The sequence below is a fragment of the Anabrus simplex genome, chromosome 1, assembly GCF_040414725.1.
Source record: "Anabrus simplex isolate iqAnaSimp1 chromosome 1, ASM4041472v1, whole genome shotgun sequence".
Taxonomy (NCBI): domain Eukaryota; kingdom Metazoa; phylum Arthropoda; class Insecta; order Orthoptera; family Tettigoniidae; genus Anabrus; species Anabrus simplex.
The window spans coordinates 1,362,372,958-1,362,394,947 of record NC_090265.1 but is presented as its reverse complement, the minus strand read 5'-3'; the positions used below and the strand labels follow the sequence as shown (position 1 = coordinate 1,362,394,947).

At 40.6% G+C, this 21,990-nt stretch overlaps 1 protein-coding gene across 1 annotated transcript in view; it reads left to right on the top strand.

Moving 5' to 3' along the window:
- LOC136858346 (OTU domain-containing protein 7B) overlaps nt 1-21,990 on the top strand; it is a gene marked incomplete at its 5' end in the record, with an annotated part of 300,853 nt that overhangs the window by 260,550 nt on the left and 18,313 nt on the right. Inside the window, 2 exons of the mRNA XM_067137821.2 lie at nt 3,517-3,694; nt 3,774-5,143. Coding sequence (XP_066993922.2) covers nt 3,517-3,694; nt 3,774-5,143 — 1,548 coding nt within the window. The remainder of the gene's footprint in view (nt 1-3,516; nt 3,695-3,773; nt 5,144-21,990) is intronic.

Genomic DNA, 21,990 nt, shown 5'->3' with positions numbered 1-21,990 from the left:
GGGCTTACGGAAGAAAGAAAGTAGAACTGGCTGAGTAAGCAAAGAGGATGCATCTGGATGTGCTAGGAGTAAGTGATATTCGGGTAAGGGGAGTTAACGAGGAAGAGATAGGAGATTATAAAGTGTACTTGACGGGTGTTAAAAAGGGAAGGGCAGAGTATGGGGTAGGGCTGTTAATAAGAATAGCATTGCACGCAACATAATTTATGTTCGGCACCTAAATAAGCAAATGATGTGGGTAGAATTGGCAGTTGGAGGAATTAGGACGAGAATTGTCTCAGTGTATTCACCATGTGAGGGTGCAGATGAGGATGAAGTTGACTAGTTTTATGAAGCATTGAGTGACATCATGGTCAGGGTCAACAACAAGAATAGGATAGTGCTAATGGCCGATTTCAATGTGAGAGTTGGAAATAGAACTGAAGCTCACGAAAGGGTGATTGGTAAATGTGGAGAAGATATGGAAGCTAATAGGAATGGAAAGCGTTTATGGACTTCTGTGCTAGTATGGGTTTAGCAGTTATGAATGCATTCTTCAAGCATAAAGCTATCTACCGCTACACATGGGAGGCTAGGGGTACCAGATCCATAATAGAGGAATGTACAAGTTTTCTGGGGATTTTTCGATGTTACAGACCACTATCTGTTCTGTAGTGAACTAAGTATCTCTAGGCCTAGGATAGAGAAAGCAAAATCTGTCTGCAAACGGATAAGGGTAGAAAATCTTCAGGATGAGGAAATTAGACAGAAGTACACGGATATGATCAGTGAGAAGTTTTGAACAGTAGACAGTAAGCAGGTTCAGGATATAGAAAGAGAATGGTTGGCATACAGGGATGCTGTAGTGGAAACAGCAACGGAATGCATAGGAACAACTGTGTGTAAAGATGGGAAAAGGCGTACATCTTGGTGGAATGATGAAGTGAGAGCAGCTTGTAAACGCAAAAAGAAGGCTTATCAGAAATGGCTCCATACAAGGGCCTAGGCAGACAGGGAATTGTATGTAGGTGAAAGAAAAAGAGCGAAACAAATAGTTGTTGAATCCAAAAAGAAGTCTTGGGAAGATTTTGGTAACAACCTGGAAAGGCTAGGTCATGCAGCAGGGAAACCTTTCTCTACAGTAATAAAGAATCTTAGGAAGGGAGGGAAAAAGGAAATGAACAGTGTTTTGAGTAATTCAGGTGAACTCATAATAGATCCCAGGGAATCACTGGAGAGGGGGAGGGAATATTTCGAACATCTTATCAACGTAAAAAGAATTCTTCCTGGTGGTGTTGCGAACAGCCAAGCAAATGGGGAGGAGGAAAATGATGGTGAAATTATGCTTGAGGAAGTGGAAAGGATGGTAAATAAACTCCATTGTCATAAAGCAGCACAAATAGATGAAATTAGATGAAATGGTGAAGTATAGTGGGAAGGCAGGGATGAAATGGCTTCTTTGAGTAGTAAGATTAGCATGGAGTATTGGTAAGGTACCTTCAGATTGGACAAAAGCAGTAATTGCATCTATCTATAAGCAAGGGAACAGGAAGGATTGCAACAACTATCAAGGTATCTTATTAATTAGTATACCGGGCAAGGTATTCACTGGCATCTTGGAAGGGAGGGTGCGATCAGTCGTTGAGAGGAAGTTGGATGAAAACCATTGTGGTTTCAGACCACAGAGGGGCTGTCAGGATCAGATTTTCAGTATGTGCATAGTAATTGAAAAATGCTACGAGAGGAATAGGCAGTTGTGTTTATGTTTCGTAGATCTAAAGAAAGCATATGACAGGGTACCAAGGGAAAAGATGTTCACCATACGGGGGGACTATGGAATTAAAGGCAGATTATTAAAATCAATCAAAGGCATTTATGTTGACAATTGGGCTTCAGTGAGAATTGATGGTAGAATGAGTTCTTGCTGAAAGGTATAAAATGGCAGGGAGGGATTCACTTAGGTGGAAATGTCGTAAGCAGTCTGGCCTATGCTGACGACTTGGTCTTAATGGCAGATTGTGCCAGAAGCCTGCAGTCTAATATCTTGGAACTTGAAAATAAGTGCAATGAGTATGGTATGAAAATTAGTCTTTCGAAGTCTAAATTGATATCAGTAGGTAAGAAATTCAACAGAATTGAATGTCGGATTGGTGATACAAAGCTAGAACAGGTGGATAATTTCAAGTATTTAGGTTGTGTGTTCTCCCAGGATGGTAATATAGTAAGTGAGATTGAAGCAAGGTGTAGTAAAGCTAATGCAGTGAGCTTGCAGTTGCAATCAGCAGTATTCTGTAAGAAGGAAGTCAGCTCCCAGACGAAACTATCTTTACATTGGTCTGTTTTCAGACCAACTTTGCTTTACGGGAGCGAAAGCTGGGTGGACTCAGGATATCTTATTCATAAGTTAGATGTAATAGACATGAAAGTAGCGAGAATGATTGCTGGTACAAACAGGTGGGAACAATGGCAGGAGGGTGCTCAGAATGAGGAGATAAAGGCTAATTTAGGAATGAACTCGATGGATGAAGCTGTATGCATAAACTGGCTTTGGTGGTGTGGTCACGTGAGGTGAATGGAGGAGGATAGGTTACCTATGAGAATAATGGACTCTGTTATTCAAGGTAAGAGAAGTAGAGGGAGACCAAGACAACGATGGTTGGACTCAGTTTCCAATGATTTAAAGATAAGAGGTATAGAACTAAATGAGGCCACTGCATTAGTTGCAAATTGAAGATTGTGGCAACATTTATTAAATTTACAGAGGCTTGCAGACTGAACGCTGAAAGGCATAACGGTCTATAATGATGTATGTATGTATGTATGTATGTATGTATGTATGTATGTATGTATGTATGTATGTATGTATACTCCTGCTTGTTGACTTCCATTTTGTGATGCTCTCACTCGCACACTGAACTTGGGGGCATGCTTAGACCCGCACTATTGTTTACATACACCATCTAGTGGCATCATACGCAAGTACATACCGTACATTTCCAAATGCATATCTTAGATTTTCCGTGTTGTCTCCTGTTCACGAGAGAAAAAATAGTTGCCATGACTTATGACTCGACCTACGTATCCACCATTGTCCAACACTCGGCATCGAGTTGGTGGTTGTTTGGTCTATTCCATCCTGTAGCAGGTGACCCTGACCAGCAGTGATTGAACAAAATGTCTAGCAAGAAGAAGTCGTTAAATCAAGAGTTAAGATAAAACTATCGTAGCATTTTCACCAGAAATGCTTAACCTAGGCATCACTGAACATTTTTTTTTTTTTTCTGGTTGCTTTACGTCGCACCGACACAGATAGGTCTTACAGCGACGATCATCACTGGACATAAATTATCCCAGGAAGGTTTCATTTTTTTTAGGTGAGGTAAATTAATGCTATAATCAAAATTGTTATTTATTTGTTTTCTTCATGTTCTACTTCTTTGAGTTCTGTGCTACTGCTGCTGCTGCTACTATTACTGTACCACTGCAACATTCATATTTTGAAATGTGTGTACTTAAATTTAATGATCTCTTTCCTAGGATGTAAATGGGGAAGATCTTGCTCCAATTCCATTTGGTGGCATATACCTCCCATTAGAGTGTTCTCCAGCCGATTGTCGCCGCTCTCCATTAATTCTTACATATGATGCTGCTCACTTCTCGGCTTTAGTTGTGATGGAGAAAGAGGATGCATCTGAGAGAATGGCACAGGCACCAGGTATTTGCTACAATAGTGTGTTTATTTAAATTATTTCTCTGTAATGTTTAATGTCTCTAACAGTGTGATTGTGTTTCAGCTGTGATTCCTCTTACCAACTCGGATCATGAATTGCTACCAATCCAGTTCAGTGTAGATCCTGGTGAACAATTTGTGTGGGGTCGTGATGAGCTGGTGCCTCATTTAGTGCAAAAACTGACTCTTGCTCCTTCAGATCAACTTGGCCTGCTCCGGGAATACCTTGATGTGATAAATGTTTCCATACCAGCCACACCCGGAGTGGATGAAGGAGATGTGTATTATGATGGTAATGCTAGTCTTCCTGCAAATGATGAAGATGAGATTGACAAGAGATTTTGTGAAATACTCGATACTGAAAGTAATGATGAAAATGGTCATAGTTTAGAGGCAGGTCTATTTGGAGGAAATCGCAGTAAAGCAGCTAAACAACTACAATCAGTTGCAAAACAATTTGGAAGCATAGGTAAATCTATGAGCAAAAAACTCAAGAAGAATTTAGGCTCTATTACAAAAATGACTCGAAGTAATTCCCAGAAAAAGAGTAACGGAATGACTTCTAGCCCTGTTAGACAGACCACCAGATTAAACAACCATTTGGTGTCTCGTTCTCAGGATTTCATTCTCTGTGCTGTCTTACATACAGAGAAGCGACCAGAATACCAAGAAGAAATGGTACGAAACTACCTTCAGTCTGCTAGAGTTCGATTTCAAAGGGACAAATTGATGAAACAGAAGCAAGCAGAGGAACGTCGCCAGAAGGATGAAATGAAATTGAAAGAAATTGCACAGCTAGAGGGTCAGTCATTGTGTATCAATCCAGGCTGTGATCAGTCTGGGTCAGCAGTTACTAGTTATATGTGTAAGGCATGTTTTGAAAAGCAGCGGGACCAGGAACTTTCTGCAAATATTAATTCACCTGTCATGTCTCGAGCAACTGGGATGAATAACAATTCATCCCTTGATGAACAATTAGCTCCTCGTTACGGTACCGGTAAATCTCGTTTTTATACAGAATCAGACTCTCAGTCTCACAACGTAATTAGTAGGTTACCTGCATCAAAAGCTGGAATAAATGTTGACCAGACACTCTATCTCTCAAAGTCAACTTTTTACAACGATCTTGCCTGCTTAACCAACCCAGTCGATAGTCAGTCAAGTTCCAGACAAAACAAGGAAAATATGAGGACAGAGCAGGCTGCACCTATGTCATATCGTCACAGTTATAGTCCAACGACAAGTGGTAGCCTTCTGTGGCAAGATGAACATGTTAGCAACAGAGCAGGAGGAAAGTTAAGTGTGTTGCAGGAGGCTCCAGTTTCCAGAATACATAGCTACAATCTTGCTCGTTCAAGGGATTCAAATAGAGTAACTGATAGTTGGCCTTTAGCACCCATTCCTGGCAAGACAGATGTCAGCAGCAATTCTGTGGTAAGGAACATTTATGATATATTATTTTAGTCTTATATTGTATCTATGTACATTAGAATCTTATTTAAGCTTGTTTGGTGTACATGTTTAACAGAATTTGTTCTTCCAATTAAGTTCCAGAAGGAAACCGTTAACTTCACCAGCTGTGAAATACTCTTTAGCCATTTTCAGCCATGAATTTATACCAGAGTTTTTGCCCCAGTGTGGCAGTAGGTTCGTCACATTTTCCAAGATTGTATGATATAAATTTCATGTTGATCCATATTGACAGTTATATACTTAATAGAGTGAAATGGGTCCACCTATTCAGTACAGGGCTAATGCTAACGTGACTTCCCACAATAGTCGGTTACATTATCATTTCAATATTAACATTACAGTGGTACAGTTTCAGCCACTTGGGCCATCATCAATATACACATTAAAAAATAGGCACAATACACATTAAAATACACAGAAACAACTAAAAATATTTTACAATCATAATAGTGTAAATTACAGTTTAAAAAATGACTTAGGTTCAGGAATCTACAAACGTAAGTGCAATCAATGTTTTGTCACGTACATCGGGCAAACAGGTAGGAGCTTTCAGACTAGGTATCAGGGACTTATCAATGCTAATAGACACAGGAAATATTCTGCCACGAGTGTTCATATGGGAAATAGGCGTCACCAATATACCAATATACACTGACTGACAGTGACAATGCAACACCAAGGAGGAGTGGTTCGAAAGGGATGAAAGTTGGGGAAAAAACAGAGACGGCACGGATGAATAATTGATGTTTATTTCAAACCGATATGCAGGTTACACAATGCGCATGGCATCGACTCAGTAGGATGTAGGACCACCGCGAGCGGCGATGCACGCAGAAACACGTCGAGGTACAGAGTCAATAAGAGTGCGGATGGTGTCCTGAGGGATGGTTCTCCATTCTCTGTCAACCATTTGCCACAGTTGGTCGTCCGTACGAGGCTGGGGCAGAGTTTGCAAACGGCGTCCAATGAGATCCCACACGTGTTCGATTGGTGAGAGATCTGGAGAGTACGCTGGCCACGGAAGCATCTGTACACCTCGTAGAGCCTGTTGGGAGATGCGAGCAGTGTGTGGGCGGGCATTATCCTGCTGAAACAGAGCATTGGGCAGCCCCTGAAGGTACGGGAGTGCCACCGGCCGCAGCACATGCTGCACGTAGCGGTGGGCATTTAACGTGCCTTGAATACGTACTAGAGGTGACGTGGAATCATACGCAATAGCGCCCCAAACCATGATGCCACGTTGTCTAGCGGTAGGGCACTCCACAGTTACTGCCGGATTTGACCTTTCTCCACGCCGACGCCACACTCGTCTGCGGTGACTATCACTGACAGAACAGAAGCGTGACTCATCGGAGAACACGACGTTCCGCCGTTCCCTCATCCAAGTCGCTCTAGCCCGGCACCATGCCAGGCGTGCACGTCTATGCTGTGGAGTCAATGGTAGTCTTCTGAGCGGACGCCGGGAGTGCAAGCCTCCTTCAACCAATCGACGGGAAATTGTTCTGGTCGATATTGGAACAGCCAGGGTGTCTTGCACATGCTGAAGAATGGCGGTTGACGTGGCGTGCGGGGCTGCCACCGCTTGGCGGCGGATGCGCCGATCCTCGCGTGCTGACGTCACTCGGGCTGCGCCTGGACCCCTCGCACGTGCCACTTGTCCCTGCGCCAACCATCTTCGCCACAGGCGCTGCACCGTGGACACATCCCTATGGGTATCGGCTGCGATTTGACGAAGCGACCAACCTGCCCTTCTCAGCCCGATCACCATACCCCTCGTAAAGTCGTCTGTCTGCTGGAAATGCCTCCGTTGACGGCGGCCTGGCATTCTTAGCTATACACGTGTCCTGTGGCACACGACAACACGTTCTACAATGACTGTCGGCTGAGAAATCACGGTACGAAGTGGGCCATTCGCCAACGCCGTGTCCCATTTATCGTTCGCTACGTGCGCAGCACAGCGGCGCATTTCACATCATGAGCATACCTCAGTGACGTCAGTCTACCCTGCAATTGGCATAAAGTTCTGACCACTCCTTCTTGGTGTTGCATTTGCTCTGTCTGTCAGTCAGTGTAAATAGAGACTTGACCATGTTAAATAAAGTGAGCAAAACAAAGTTTTCCTTACCCAGCGCTACAGCCCTGTATGAGCCTTGGCCTCTTCTACAATAATCTCCCATCTACTTCGATCCTGGGTGGCTGATCTCCATGGGCGGATGTTTATTGCCCTCAGGTCGGCTTCAACTTCATTGCTCCATCTATTACGGGGCCTTCCTTGTCGCCGTCTTTCATCCATTCGGGATTTAACTACTTTTCTTGGCATTCGATCTTCCTCAATTCTTTCCACATGGCCAGGCCATCGCAGTCTCTGTGCCTTAATAAATCTAACTATATCCTCTTGGTCTAACATGTTCTGTATTTCAGCATTCGTCCTTATCCTCCAACCATTCTGGTCTTGAATTGGGCCATATATTCGTCTAAATTTTTCTTTCAAATATTCTTAATTTATTTGCATCATCAACTAAAAGGTTCCAGGCTTCTGAGCCATATGTCACAACAGGTCTAATAAGGGTCTTATATATTTTGAATTTTGTAGGTTTAGACAATAGACGAGATTTAAATAATGTAAGATTTGCATAATAGGCCCTGTTTCCAGCGATTATTCTACGATGTATCTCCTCACTTATTCTATTATTGTTTGTCAACATGGTTCCCAAATACTCAAAACTTCGTACATTCTCAAAACTATCCCTATTTATTGTCAGATTATCTTGACTTCTTCTGCCCTCTATAACAGTCACATGCATATACTTGGATGTACTGTCATTCACCTCCAATCCCATCCATTTTCCTGCTTCCTCCATTTCAAGAAGCATTTCCTTCAAATATCTGTTATTCCTGGCCATTGACACTACATCATCTGCATACGCACAAATTTGTTTAGATTTATATACAATATTTCCGGTATCCATAATTTTTTCAAGGACTTGGTTAATTGCCAGATTAAACAAAGTAGCTGAGAGTGCATCACCTTGTCTGACTCCTGTATTAAGAGCAAACTCATTTCCAATTCTTCCATCCACCATCACCTTTGCCCTTACTTCTCCTAAAGTGATTCTGAACATCCTAAGCAGTTTCTGTGGTATTCCTATTGTCTCCATATATTTGTATAGCTTATCCTTGTATATACTGTCAAATGCTTGTCTAAAATCTACAAACAACATATGTAGATCTATATTATGCCCATAGCATTTTTCCATCATTTGATGTACCATTGAATATTTAATCTACTGCGCTCCTATTTAACCTGAAGCCACGTTATGCTTCATCCAATCTCTCTTCAGCATATGGAGTCAGATATTGTAATAGGATATTTGAAAATACTTTATAGATGATATTCAGTAATGTAATTCCCCTAACCAACGTTGATGAGTGGACTAAGGCTGATACTGGTGTTGGGACAGCCATGGCTGCTGGTAGTCATGAGGAGAAAGAAATTTGAGCATTCGTATTTATTTCCCTTCTTAAATATTGGGAAAATTATTCCTGTATTCCACTCTTCAGGTATCTGTTCTTCCTCCCAGATCTTAATAATCAGTTCATGTATCTCTTGTAGCATTTCTTTGCTACAATTTTTAATCAGTTCACTTGTTATTCCGTCTTCTCCTGCTGCTTTATGGTTATTTAATTTTGCAATAGCATTTTCTACATCTTTCAGTGTGGGGGCATTTATCCATTGTTCTGGCCCACTCTGCTCCATATGCCTTTCACTTTCTTCCACCTCTTCTCTTTCCTTGTTAAGGAGCTCTCGAAGTATTCGGTCCATCTTTTACTTATTTCCTCTTCATTCTGTAATAGCTGACCTTCTTTATTCTTACAGCCATTCAATCTTGACTTATACCCCTTCCTGAAATAATTTCATTATAGAATTCCTTTGTCCTCTTCTGTAACCTTTGTGTTTCTATACTTTCTAGTTTCTTCTTAATCATCTCTCTTTTCTTCTTTGTACGGATGTTATTAGCTTCATGTCTGCATTTCTCATAATTTTACCTATTGGACCTAGTATCCCTCTATAACATTTTTGCTCTTGCTGCATTCTTCCTTCCAATCGCTTCCTCACACTCCGTATCAAACCAAATATTTATTTTCTTTTTAGCTATACCCAGTGTTTCTTGTGCCACATTTTGTATGCACCTTTGAACTTTTGCCCACCTTTCCTCTATTCCAGATCGTCTGTAAAGTATTATTCATTTTTGACTGGAATTCTTGTTTTCCTTCTGGTTGTTGTAGTTTTTCCAAATTCCATTTCCTTCTTTCCGTAGGTTGTCTCCTCTGTCCTGTTGCCAATTTTTGTCTCACTATTGCTTTTACTAAATAATGATCAGAATCACAGTTTGGCCCTCTGCATGTCCTTACGTCAATAATGGATGCTGCATGCCTTGTAGTCACTAGTACATGATCTATTTGATTTATCACTTTGCTTCCTGGCATCTTCCACGTTCATTTATGTATTTTCTAATGATCAAAGCAGGTGCTTTTAATTATAAGACCACTCGTAGTTGCAAACTGTCCCAAGTGAAAAACATTATCATTTGATTCTTCATGTAGTGTATATTTCCCTGCTATTGGTCTCATACACTCTTCCTTTCCCACTTTGGCATTAAAATCTCCTAAAATAATAATCATATCATGTCTTGGTCCCTCTTCGACGGTTTGTACTAACTAATCATAAAATTGTTCCTTCCTTTCCTCATCCGCATCTTCAATTGGTGCATGTGCTGATATAACAGTTATGTTCCTAAACTTCCCCTTAATCCAAAGTTTACATATTTTATCTGAGATAGGTTAAAATCCTATTACTCTTTTCTTCAATTTCCCATGTACTATAAATCCTGTACAGAACTGTCCTATTCTTTCTTCCGGCTCACTGTAATAGAGGTTATAATCTTTCTTTTCAATACATCCTTGCCCTTTCCATCTTATTTCCTGAATCGCTACTAAGTCATATCCAAATCTTTTTGTTTCATTTACTATTTCTTGCATTTTTCCCGGTTTCAACATTGTTCTTACATTCCATATCAGCATGTTTTTATCTGCTTTCCTTAATCATGTCCTTTTCCTAAACTTTTGTCGTCTTTGACGGTTTTCTCATAGAAGTCTTCTGAACAATGCTTTTTTACAAGTTGAGGCCGTTAACCCCACGCTCAACCCTATCCACTGGCTAGGGACATTGATTTTGGAGCATCCTACTCCTACACAGGTTATTTTCTCCACGACTACTAAGAAAGTCTACCCCGTCTTACGTCCTCAACTAATTAACCCCAGTGAGGATGGGTTGCCTCATCTGCCTTTTCCACCATTCCGAAGGTCTCCTCCTCTGCTGGATTCACCGTTAAGGTCTTCACCTGTAACCCTGGGCATGGGTTCCACGTTATACCCCGTGGGTCTGGGTCCCCACATGAACTTAGCCATCCCTTTACACCGGCCTACTGGAGTAGAGGATGCCCACCCCCGCAACGTGGATGCGCCAGGCAGGAGTTACTCAAGTGGGGAATAGGGAAGGTGGCCCAATCTCCTTGAGTCAGGTTAATAGTTGTGTATGGTACCACAACCAAAGGCGAGCATAAGGAACTAATAGCACCTATATGCAGAACTGAATGTTGGGTTGTTTGCTTTAGCAGAGGTAACTTCAAACTATTAATTTTGCGCGATGATAAAAGTAATGGTATCTGTTCATATAATGGATTTTTTTTCTCTTGTACGGCGTTCAAATTTTTGTTCGTGTTACCGTCGTCATTGGCTGTAACTCAGTCTGAGTATATATAACTTCTTCCTGCATACATTGACCAGTTCAACTCAGTTTATAGGGGCCGATGACCTTTGATGTTAGGCCCCTTAAAACAACAAGCATCATCATCATCAACTCAGTTTATGGATGTGTTTACGATGACTAAACAGACCAATCCTCGCATAAAACATACGCCCACACAAATCATACTGAATGGATGGAGGAGGACAGGGTTGTAATTGACAGAGTTTTCTTGCTTGTCGCTTGGCCTCTTGATGTCTGCGGTGTTCTCTTTCAAACGAGTTGACAGTGGTGGATGTAGTATTCCGCCACAGTGAGTGGTCCACAGCACATTCTTCTCATGTCTGTATATTTATACCAGTTGTCTTCATGATGTGTTTGAGCTGGTTCGTAAAATGCTTAAGAGGGGCTCCATGAGGTCTACTGCCAGAGCAAAGTTCACCATAAAGAATTTGGCGGGGAAGCTTGGTATCACCCATGCGGTGATCTCAGTTGATGAGCGATGATTGTTGCCTCAATGCTATTTAGCTGCACTTTGTCGAGATCTGTAGTGTTGGTCACATAGTCCTCCCACTTAATATTCAAGATGAATCTCATTTTCTGTTGGTGGAAGCGCTCAAGTTTTTTTGATATCACAGTGATAGTGTGTCCAAGTTTCACAGTCATACATCAGCGTGGAAATGACAACAGCTTCGTACACCATGAGTTTGGTATGCAGTTTTAGTCGTTACTCATGAAGACTCTGTGCATTAACCGTCCGAATGCTGCATGAGCATCCCCAATTCTTTTATCAACGTCTTGTTCACAGGTACACTGTTTAGACAAGATTCTTCCAAGATATGAAAAGTGATCAACCTGTTCCAGTGTTGTGTCTAAGATGGAAATACTGAACCTTTTTCATATTAATGGCAAGACCAACACAATCACATGCAGTTTTAATGCAGTTGACTGACTGTTGTAGTTCTGCAGGTGTTGAAGCAGGAGATGCAGTGTCATCAGCATACGCAGTTCTGTCACCCGGGTAACCAAAGTATGTCTTTGTGAGTGAAGTCTTGCCAGATTGAAAAGACCTCCATCAAAATGAAATTTAATTCCCATGCCTAAGTTGTTTGCAGATGATTCATGCAGCTTAGCAGCCATGTACAGTGCAAAAAGTGTAGGAGCAAGCACACAGCCTTGTTTCAATCCATGAGTGATTGGGAATGAATCTGATACGAGTTACAATGAAGAACCTGTCCAGACATGCTATCATGAAGACCTTGAACCAATTCTACATAGCGTTCAGAACATCCAAAATGTCTCAATACTTTCCACATAGCAGATCTTGGTACTGAATGAAAGGCTTTTTCCAGATCATAGAAAACTAAATACAGAGGCTGCTGTTCTCTGCATTTTTCCTGGAGTTGTCTAGCACAGAAGATCATATCTGTTGTGCTTCTGGAGGTTCGGAAACCACATTAAGACTCAGGCAAAATCGTCTCTGAGATAACTCGGAACCGGTTTAATAGAACTCTTGCAAGAATTTTACCTGCAATTGACAAAAGCGATATACTGCGGTAGTTCCCACATACACTACAATCGCCTTTCTTGAAGATAGTGATGATGGTAGCATTCTTTAAGTCATCAGGTACTTCTCGAGTTTCCCAAATTAAGAGGATAAGTGTGAGTCTGCAAGGGTATACCTCCATTCTGTATCAGTTCCAGAGGGATGTTATCAGGACCAGGAGCCTTTCTTGGTTTCAGTTGATTGAGTGCTTTGGTAAAGTCTCTGTATGTAGGTGGAACTGCCATCCATGACTGTTGGGGCTGCTGAGGAACATTACGAAGAAAGTCCTCGGCAACATTGGAGACATGATTTAGAAGTGAAGAGAAATGTTCCTTCCAACACTCTAAACTTTCTCCATTATCAGTTAAAATGATGGAGTTGTCAGCAGTCTTCAATGACCCCAATGAAGATCGAATTGGACCATATATCTCCTGTATACCAGTATAGAAGTTTTGCAGGTCACGGGCATCAGATAGTCTTTGCAGTTTTTCAGCTTTTTGTTGCCACCAGTTATTCTTAATTTCCCTAATTTGTGCCTGACATTTTCCTTTAAGTTCCAAGAAATGTGATTTCTTCACATTGGAAGACAGATCTTGAAGATACGATAGGGGGCTTCCCGTTTGGCATTGATCAGACATTTAATTTCTTAATTATTTTCATCAAACCAGTCCTGTCTTTTTTTCCTCACGTAACCAGTTGTTTCCTCAGCTGACTCAGTGATGATCATCTGAAGCGTGGCCCATACCTGATTTGTACTATCACTGCTGACTGGATGACTAGCCAGTTTGTCTGAGATTGCATTTCTGTAATCTGTAGCAATGGATTCAATTTGAAGTTTAGAAGTATCGAATTTCTTTCTGGGCAGGTTGTGGATGGATCTTTTTGGTTTGCGACAGATTGACATTCTCAACTGGCAATAAAGGAGCTTACAATCTGTCCAGCAGTCATCTACGTTTCTTGCGGTCCTTGTAACAAGGACATCTTTTTTATCACCTTGCCTGGTGATGATATAATCAAGGATGTGCCAGTGTTTTGAGCGAGGATGCATTCAAGTGGTCTTGTAGCGATTAGGCAGGCGGAATTGAGTATTAGTAATGAAGAGTTCATGTTCAGCACATAAACCAAGGAGCAGTAGACCATTGGCATTACAGTTGCCAAGTCCATGTTTTCACATCACATTGCCCTATAATTGGTGATCTTTACCAACTCTGGTGTTGAAATTGCCTAGTAGTAACAGTTTGTCTCTTGGTGGTACTTTGGTAATGGTAGTGCTCAGCAGGTAGTAGAATTGGTCTTTAGCTTCTACATCAGCATGCATCCAAGGTGGGAGCATATGCAGAGATTTATTATTATTTTTCTTGTCAGAAGTACAAAGTAAACAAGACAAATTAAACAGAAAAAAATGTTAAACACTGGTTGACCAAAAATTGGCCACGACAAGCGCATTTGGAGTTGCCCTCCTTAGTTCTTTAATGGTACAAGTGGCTGGAGAAGAAGGACACAGTAGGAGATGATCGTTAGCCTGCTTAGTACCACAATTGCAATAAACTGTCTCCACAGGAAGGCCCCATTTCTGTAGGTTGGTCTTGCATCTCATAGTACTGGAGCGTAATCAACTGAGAGCCTTCCATGTTGTACACTTTTCAGAATGTCCAGGGGGAAGTTCTTCCTTTGGAACCATCCATTCTCTCAAATGTTGACATTTTTCCCACAACATATTCTTGCTTGCTGTGGTGTTCCTTTAAGAGCTTCAGTGGTTGGTAAGAAGTTATTTAACATGAGATATGCAGAGATGAGTGTCATAGATTTGGCTCCAGAGAGTGGGATTCGGAGAGTCATAATTCTTTCACTGACTGCGGTTGGAGGTAGCTGATAATCATTCACCAATGTGGTCTTCACAGTGAATCCCACACCATGAATGTGGTGTTCTCCCTCATCTTTTCCCTTCCAGAAGATTGTGTAGCCTGAGCTGAACTCGGCAAGTTTACCTTTGCTGGACAATCTAGTTTCACTTAAGGCAACAATATTAATGTTGATTCGTCCAAGCTCATGGGTGACAAGCATTGTTTTTCTCTCAGGTCTGTTATTGTCTTTCAAATCAATTAGGGTTCGAACATTCCATGTTCCTATAATCAAAGTTTTGGTAATCTTCATTTTTCAACTGCATAAGGGGTGACCCATTGGGTGCGGCCTCCCAGCCGGCTGAGAGTGTGACTACCGATGTTTAGCCCACATTTTCTAATGCCTTCCCCATTCAGGGTGGGCAGCGGTGATCCTAAATAGGCCTGCCCAAACACAGATGCAGGACCGAATTCTTGAGTAGTCACGGTGTCTCAGAAAGACGACCATCACACATCTGCTGCCAACGTGCAGGTCCGAACTAAGGCTTCCAGTTTCACCCAAAAACCTGCTTCCACCATCCTTATCCCATCACCGTTGGACTTGAGTTAAAGGGAGTGACAGTAGGAAAAAGTGCCACAAGCAGGATTTGGTTTAAGGTGGATCGCAGCTTGCAAGGAAGTGACCCACACACTATGATCTCAGAACTATACCCTGTGGCACAAATGAAATGCGACATGCAGGTTCTAGTACCACGACTGCAACGGACTGCTGCAGACTCGAAATACCATTGAGTTGCCCCTTCACAGCCAGTCCGTCTGGCACGACCAATGAGAACCACAAAAAGGAGGTTGCTCTGTCCATTTTGCCGTTGGTCCAAAGACACAGATGATGGGCCAGTGTCATTACCTGCACTGAGGTGACCATCACCCCACCCATAGCGTCAATAGGGGCTCGGGAGGTATAGGAAGCTCTGGATGCATCGTCTTGAAGGCACAAACGCAAGAAGGAGCCTTGACCAAAAAAAAAAAAAAATTCACATTAGCCGAGGACAATAACTGAGAAAATTACAAAATTAGGCGCTGTATGATGGAGTAAACATAAAAGGTATGAAAAGAATTAAATACTCGTAAAATCCATTACATGCTCCATAGATATGCTCAAAAAACTCATTATATGCGGTTAAATATGCAGAATATGCTCGAAAAACACCGTTAAAAACTATAGAAAGGGAAGTGAAATGAAAAAACCAATAACATATCTTTACAAGCTTTATTTTCTAACTGTATGTATGATACACTGTGATATACTCACATTCAAGTTTCAAGTATATATATATATATGAGAAGTTTTCTTATAAAAGTTACAGTTTAAAAGTTCATTTACAAAATGTTCAGAATTAGGCGAGTCAATGAAGTAGATCTGCGTTGGTCTGAACAACAAGAATTTTTTTCTGAGTTTTCAGTTTTGAATGATTTTCTTAAATCAGTCAATAAAAGTTTCAATGATGAGAACGATCTTTCGACGTCAACTGACACGAGAGGTAAATACTTGAATGACGCTGCTTCTTGTGCAGAGTAGTTCGGAAAATCCTCTGACGGTGCAGACTCGCCACACAGCATCCTCTCCAAGTCCAACGCTGCACTCCAACCGGGATTTTGAGCCAGCACGAACTCCAACTTTTGTTTCACAGTTTTCCCAGTCTCTCCAGGCCACGAGTAGGCTTCTTGGATGACTCCTTGTATTGTAGCAACCACTTCAACCAACTCCATCCCTCGCGATTCCAACTTTAGGATGGCCTCAGGAATGATGCTCACGTAGGCTTTTATGAAAGTCAAGGATGGCATCAAACCCTTCATTTTAAAAGCAGCCTTAGCTTTCGCGATGTACGTGCTGTCTGCCTCATCAGACGTATTGATCACCTGGAAAAAATATAATTGAAAAACATTAGCCGAGGACAATAACTGAGAAAATTACAAAATTAGGCACCGTATGATGGAGTAAACATAAAAGGTATGAAAAGAATGATAGAGAAAACCTGAAAAATGAGAATATTTTAAACATTTCAAATAGCCTTACCTCTTCAATTGCCCCATGATTTTCAGCGTAATACAAGGCAGCTAAGATCCAAGTTCCCCATCGCATCAATAGGGGCTCGGGAGGTAAAGAAAGCTCTGAATGCATCGTCTTGAAGGCACAGACGCAAGAAGGAGCCTTGACAAAAAATTTCTTCACTGAAGAAATGACGCTGTTGATGCTGTACGATTTTTCGCGCAGCTCCTTAGCAACTCTGTGCATTGCATGGGCAAGACAAGTAACATCTTCGGGTAGAGAATCTTGAGGTTCTTCCCAGCCTTAATCATGTAGCGACCAGCGTCAGTCACCAATGCAAGTACTTTGTTTACCTCCTCATCTGAAAAGGTTGGCCACAGCAAGCCTGAAACAGGAATGCATTAAATGAAGGGTGAACCGTTCAGTTAATGGGATTCTGACATGTCGTAGGACTGTAAGAGATATTTAACTATAATAACTATCAGAGTCTTCATTGAGCATACGTACAATACATTGAAATTATAGCCAGACTGTACTTATTCTTCTTTGGCAAAACGCTCGAAAAATAAATTAACAAAAACATACTTATGCAGAGCTGCTTGCACTGTTCGCACAATGGTACCATGGTTTGTCACATCTAGCTCCCTGCACAGAATTAGGTGGCCCTTCCCCAGTTCACTGGGTCTGAGTTTTCCAACAATAACATTGGTCATGTATCTTCCACAACTGTCTGTGGTCTCGTCGATAGATAACCAAATTGGGTGGCTCCCGATGTCGTCCCTGATTGCATGTAGAACCTGGTGGAAAATGTACCTGAATGAATATTCTTCATGGAATGAAGGTATTATCGAGAGATTACCTTCATTACTTCTAAATTGTTTAAACGAGAATGCAGAATACGGCAATCGTGCATGAATTCATACCTTTTCATACTCTGAAGAAACGTAATGTTTACGTAGGGTTGACTCATGAGGCAACTCTCTTCCTACAAAGTCCTTGATGAGAGGTCTAATCTCAGGATATTCGACCTTACAGAGGGGTATGTTGGCGCTTAAGAACGCCCTACAAACTCTGGAAGAGAACTCGTCCGAGTACTGTTGCTGATTGAACAAAGGTTGTATCAGCGCTTGTTTCTTCGATTTCTTTTTTTTTTCTAATTCTTCGATTTTTGCTGAGTGCCCACTTGTGGCTTTATGTTGGGAAAATTGAAAACCCTTCAAAATCTTGATCTGAAAATAAATAGGTAGGTACGCATAAGTGAGAAAAAATGCATTGAATGGACAAAAATAAAGCATTATGGACTATGAAATTATTTTCGAATATTGCAGTAGAAATACGAGCAACCTCTCAACGATCCCATGAAAAACCAGCAAATCCAAATGTCAATTTCCGTCTCAGAAATGTAAAATCTGAGGATCTAACGGGTTTACACTCCGAATTCTTAGACTTTTCTCTACTTACCTAGTAGGTAGGCACCTTATGCTGCACAGACGGCTTACTTGAAATTTCAGTTGTTTGACCAGTAATATCTATAAGAACGTAGATGTGAAAATGTCAATAAGAACTTGCCTCTTTTTTGCACGTTTTGCAGAAAAAACTTTTTCCGTCAGTAGAAAACAAGTCAGGGTCTTCCTTTGCACATCGTCGGAGTAAAACACTCAGAGATTCCTTAACTTTAGGCATCGCATACTTAGAAATCACAAGAACTCAATAGGTGCGTACGGATACGATTACGAACTGAGAACTGAGAGTAGAATGCAGAAACTTCACCTGACCGGGTTGGATCTTCCACCACTTCATGGGAAAAGCCACTTAAACAATACTGGTTCCCAAAATAGGCACACCACTAAAATACCTCACATTTCAAAATGAAAGGATGCTTGGGGCTTCCAGAGCTTATCTGACGAGTCGCACTCTAATCCGGCAGAGGCCAATTAGGGTGTATGAATGACCTCACTAAAGGTTAAAAACCTGCGGTTTTATTATTCACACCAGATAAGCTTTTCAATCATTATTTCTGTTTTCGTACCTTAAGGATTGTCAGGGCCTGAATTCTGGGGGGAATTTGAAGAAAAATGAACTATTTAGACGAAAACCACACAAATATGCATTTATATGCTTCTATTCTGAAAACCGTGGTTTTATGCATTTATATCCTCGATAAATTTAAATTCTGTTGGTCCCAGAGAGATGAAAATACCACCGAAAGGCTTCTTTCAGTGTGTACTATTCAGGAAAAAAATATGCTAATATGCCCGAATCCAAGCCCTAGTTATAACTCTTGTCCAAACCTATATAAATATTTTCATATATACTCAAGTTAATTTTGCTCACTTTTTTTAATATGGCCAAGTCTTTATTTATATCGGCATATTGGTGACCTGTATCTCCCATATGGAAACTCGTGGCAGAATATTTCTTGTCTATTAACATTGACGAGTTCCTGATACCTAGTTTGAAAGCTCCTACCTCTTTGCCCAATGTACATGACAAAACACTGATTACACTTATGTCTTTAGATTCCTGAACCTAAGTAATTTTTTTTACTGTAATTTATACTATTATGGTTGTAAAATAAATGACCATTATTGTTCTTTGTTGAAAATGAAACTTGATAGTCATGTTATTTAAATAATGTTATGATTTCGAAAATCCCTGGGTTTGTAAACGTAAAAATAGCGTACTTTGATTTCTTGTGATTCTCTGGTGCTAGTCTTATGTTGTTCTTTCTTTTTTTACTTTACTTATAATTTTATTAATAGTATTAACACTGAACCCATTCGTATTGGCTATCTTCTGTATAAAACATAATTCTTTATCTCTTTGCGTATGAGATAAAGGTAAATTGAAGACTCGATAAACCATACTAAAATAAGCAGCATTCTTATGACTCCCAGGATGTAAAGAATCATTTTTAATGGTCACTGGAGTAAACGTATCCTTTCTATGTGTACTTTATAAGAGAACTTACTGAGTTCCCTCTTCATGGTCACATCCAAGAAATTTAAAGCATTATCCTTCTCTTTTTCAACTGTAAATTTGATTCTCTCATCTGATGAATTTAAAAATTGTAAAATAATGTTACTATTATTATAATATTTATCTTTTATTGATGTATCCACAAAGACGCACACAAAACGCTGTCAGTTGTGTACAGTTATGTATTTATAACTTATTTTCATATTATACCCACAACCTAATCAACTGCCATCATAAACAAAACACAACTACGGAGAATAAGAAGAATGTAACTGCCATCTTGTAAAACATTTGACTGTTACAATAACATGTTGTCAGAATCACACCACGGGCTCACAAAAACTACTCCAACTAAACAATAACTCAACTCCACCATCAAGACCGCCTTCTTATATATGTGCCTGGCCAGGCTTCTAGAAGGATATGTTGCAACATATCTTCTCGTGAATTCTAGAGTGTCCAATCGCATAGTTACAATGTAAGGAAGGTTCTACCTAGTTTTTGTCGTACATTCTGGATATTACGGTGTGTTGCACAATATTTTAGTGGATTATACATCGTAAAGCCAAGAATAACGGCCGAGGGGATTTGTCGTGCTGACCACACGACACCTCGTAATCTGCAGGCCTTCGGGCTGAGCAGCGGTCGCTTGGTAGGCCAAGGCCCTTCAAGGGCTGTAGTGCCATTTGGTTTGGTTTTATACATCATATATACAGGTAATAATAAATTATATACTATTAATATTTCAGATTCTTACATTAACTAAACTCATATTAATATATAACCTCACAAATAATATGATCATCCGTACCTAACTAAGTAAATAATAATAATAAATGGATCTAAATACCATAGCCATTCCTTGTAACTACTCCTACCACTATCCTTACTATTACTTCCCTTCACACAATATACTATAAATTGGTTCAGCACCAGTTGCTGTAATAAGCAACAAAATTCAGAGAGCATGCCTTTTATCTCAATTATCTCAAGGCGTGAGGTAATAAACTCACACATCTGGCAATATACAGGAATATGGATCAGGACAATTGTAGATTACGGTTGCATTTCCACAATTGAGAATTGTTCATGACTATACTTTGTAACAATGAACTAGCATTGCCGTACTTTAATTTAACACTAAAAAAAATACCCTGTGAGATTTTTTGTTACATATACAGAAAATTTGATCTAAAGAAAGAAAGCTATTGGCATGAACTTGACTTGAACTATGATATTGCCGCTGATTACATTCTTCTTCATGTTATTAATGCATAACATGTCTGATGCTGTAATTACCTGATGTCTGCTCACACACCACTGTTGAACTTGAAATTCCTGGAAAAACCATCAAGTAGAAGTCGGAAGCCGTCTGCTGTTATCTTATGTTCTTATGTAACCTGGAGTTGACCTACATTCCCTGTCAAAGCGTAGTAAGCTCCAATGCTTTTATGTCCACTCAATATTTATAGTTAGAAATTGGTAAACTTTACTGAAAAAAAAAAAAAAAAAAAACTGTAATATCCAGGCATACTATCTAGTTTCACATGTCATGATAGCTAATATAGGGACTGTTGAAATAAATACAGCAGTTCTATACGATGTTAGATGTATCTACGTTAGATTGAATTCTCGAACAAAGTTCGCGAATTGCATAGTAGAATTCAATAAAGAATTTGAAGTACCACGCCGACTGTTAATGGCATATATCGGTTAAATTCAATTTATATATTCCCTATACCTCTGCAGACCACGGCACTAAATCTCTGGTGAATCTTCTGAAATAAACTTACATTGCGAAGTTCTACCTGCTGCTTCACTATCAGCCCAGTACAAGTCTCTACTCAGATCAGACCACCACTCTTACACCTCTTTGACGATTCTTAGACCTCTTCAAACACCTCTTATCACTGCTTCTCTCTGACCACCACTCTTACATCGACTTATATAAACACGTGATGACCCCTAATCTCCCTACTATCTAGTCATCCCTTCCACATTGACACACGGTAGCTGGCGAATACGGACACACTATCAAAACCACGTGGCCACACACTATACAGAAGTAGTCATGTGTCTAAATAGATTCCCCACGCATCCAAATGATGACTACCAAAGATGTGTCTTGACTATTATAGCCTCGGTTAAACAGAGCCTCGGTTGCAAAATATCACGTCAGCTCACCTACCCACAGCTACAAGTCAGAGCATGACCATTTCAAATCAACAAATCTCACTTATTTATGTACAGAATAATTACAAACAAAATTCCCTTATCCTATGAAATGAAATGTTGTATGGCTTTTAGTGCCGAGATATCCCAGGAAGGGTTCGGCTTGCCAGGTGCAGGTCTTTCTATTTGACTCCCGTAGGCGACCTGCGCGTCGTGATGAGGATTAAATGATGATGAGGACAACACATACACCCAGCCCCCGTGCCATTGGAATTAACCAATTAAGGTTAAAATCCCCGACCCGGCCGGGAATCGAACCCGGGACCCTCTGAACAGAAGGCCAGTATGCTGACCGTTCAGCCAAGGAGTCGGACCCCTTAGCCTATGATTAAATGACATAATATGCGTGACACC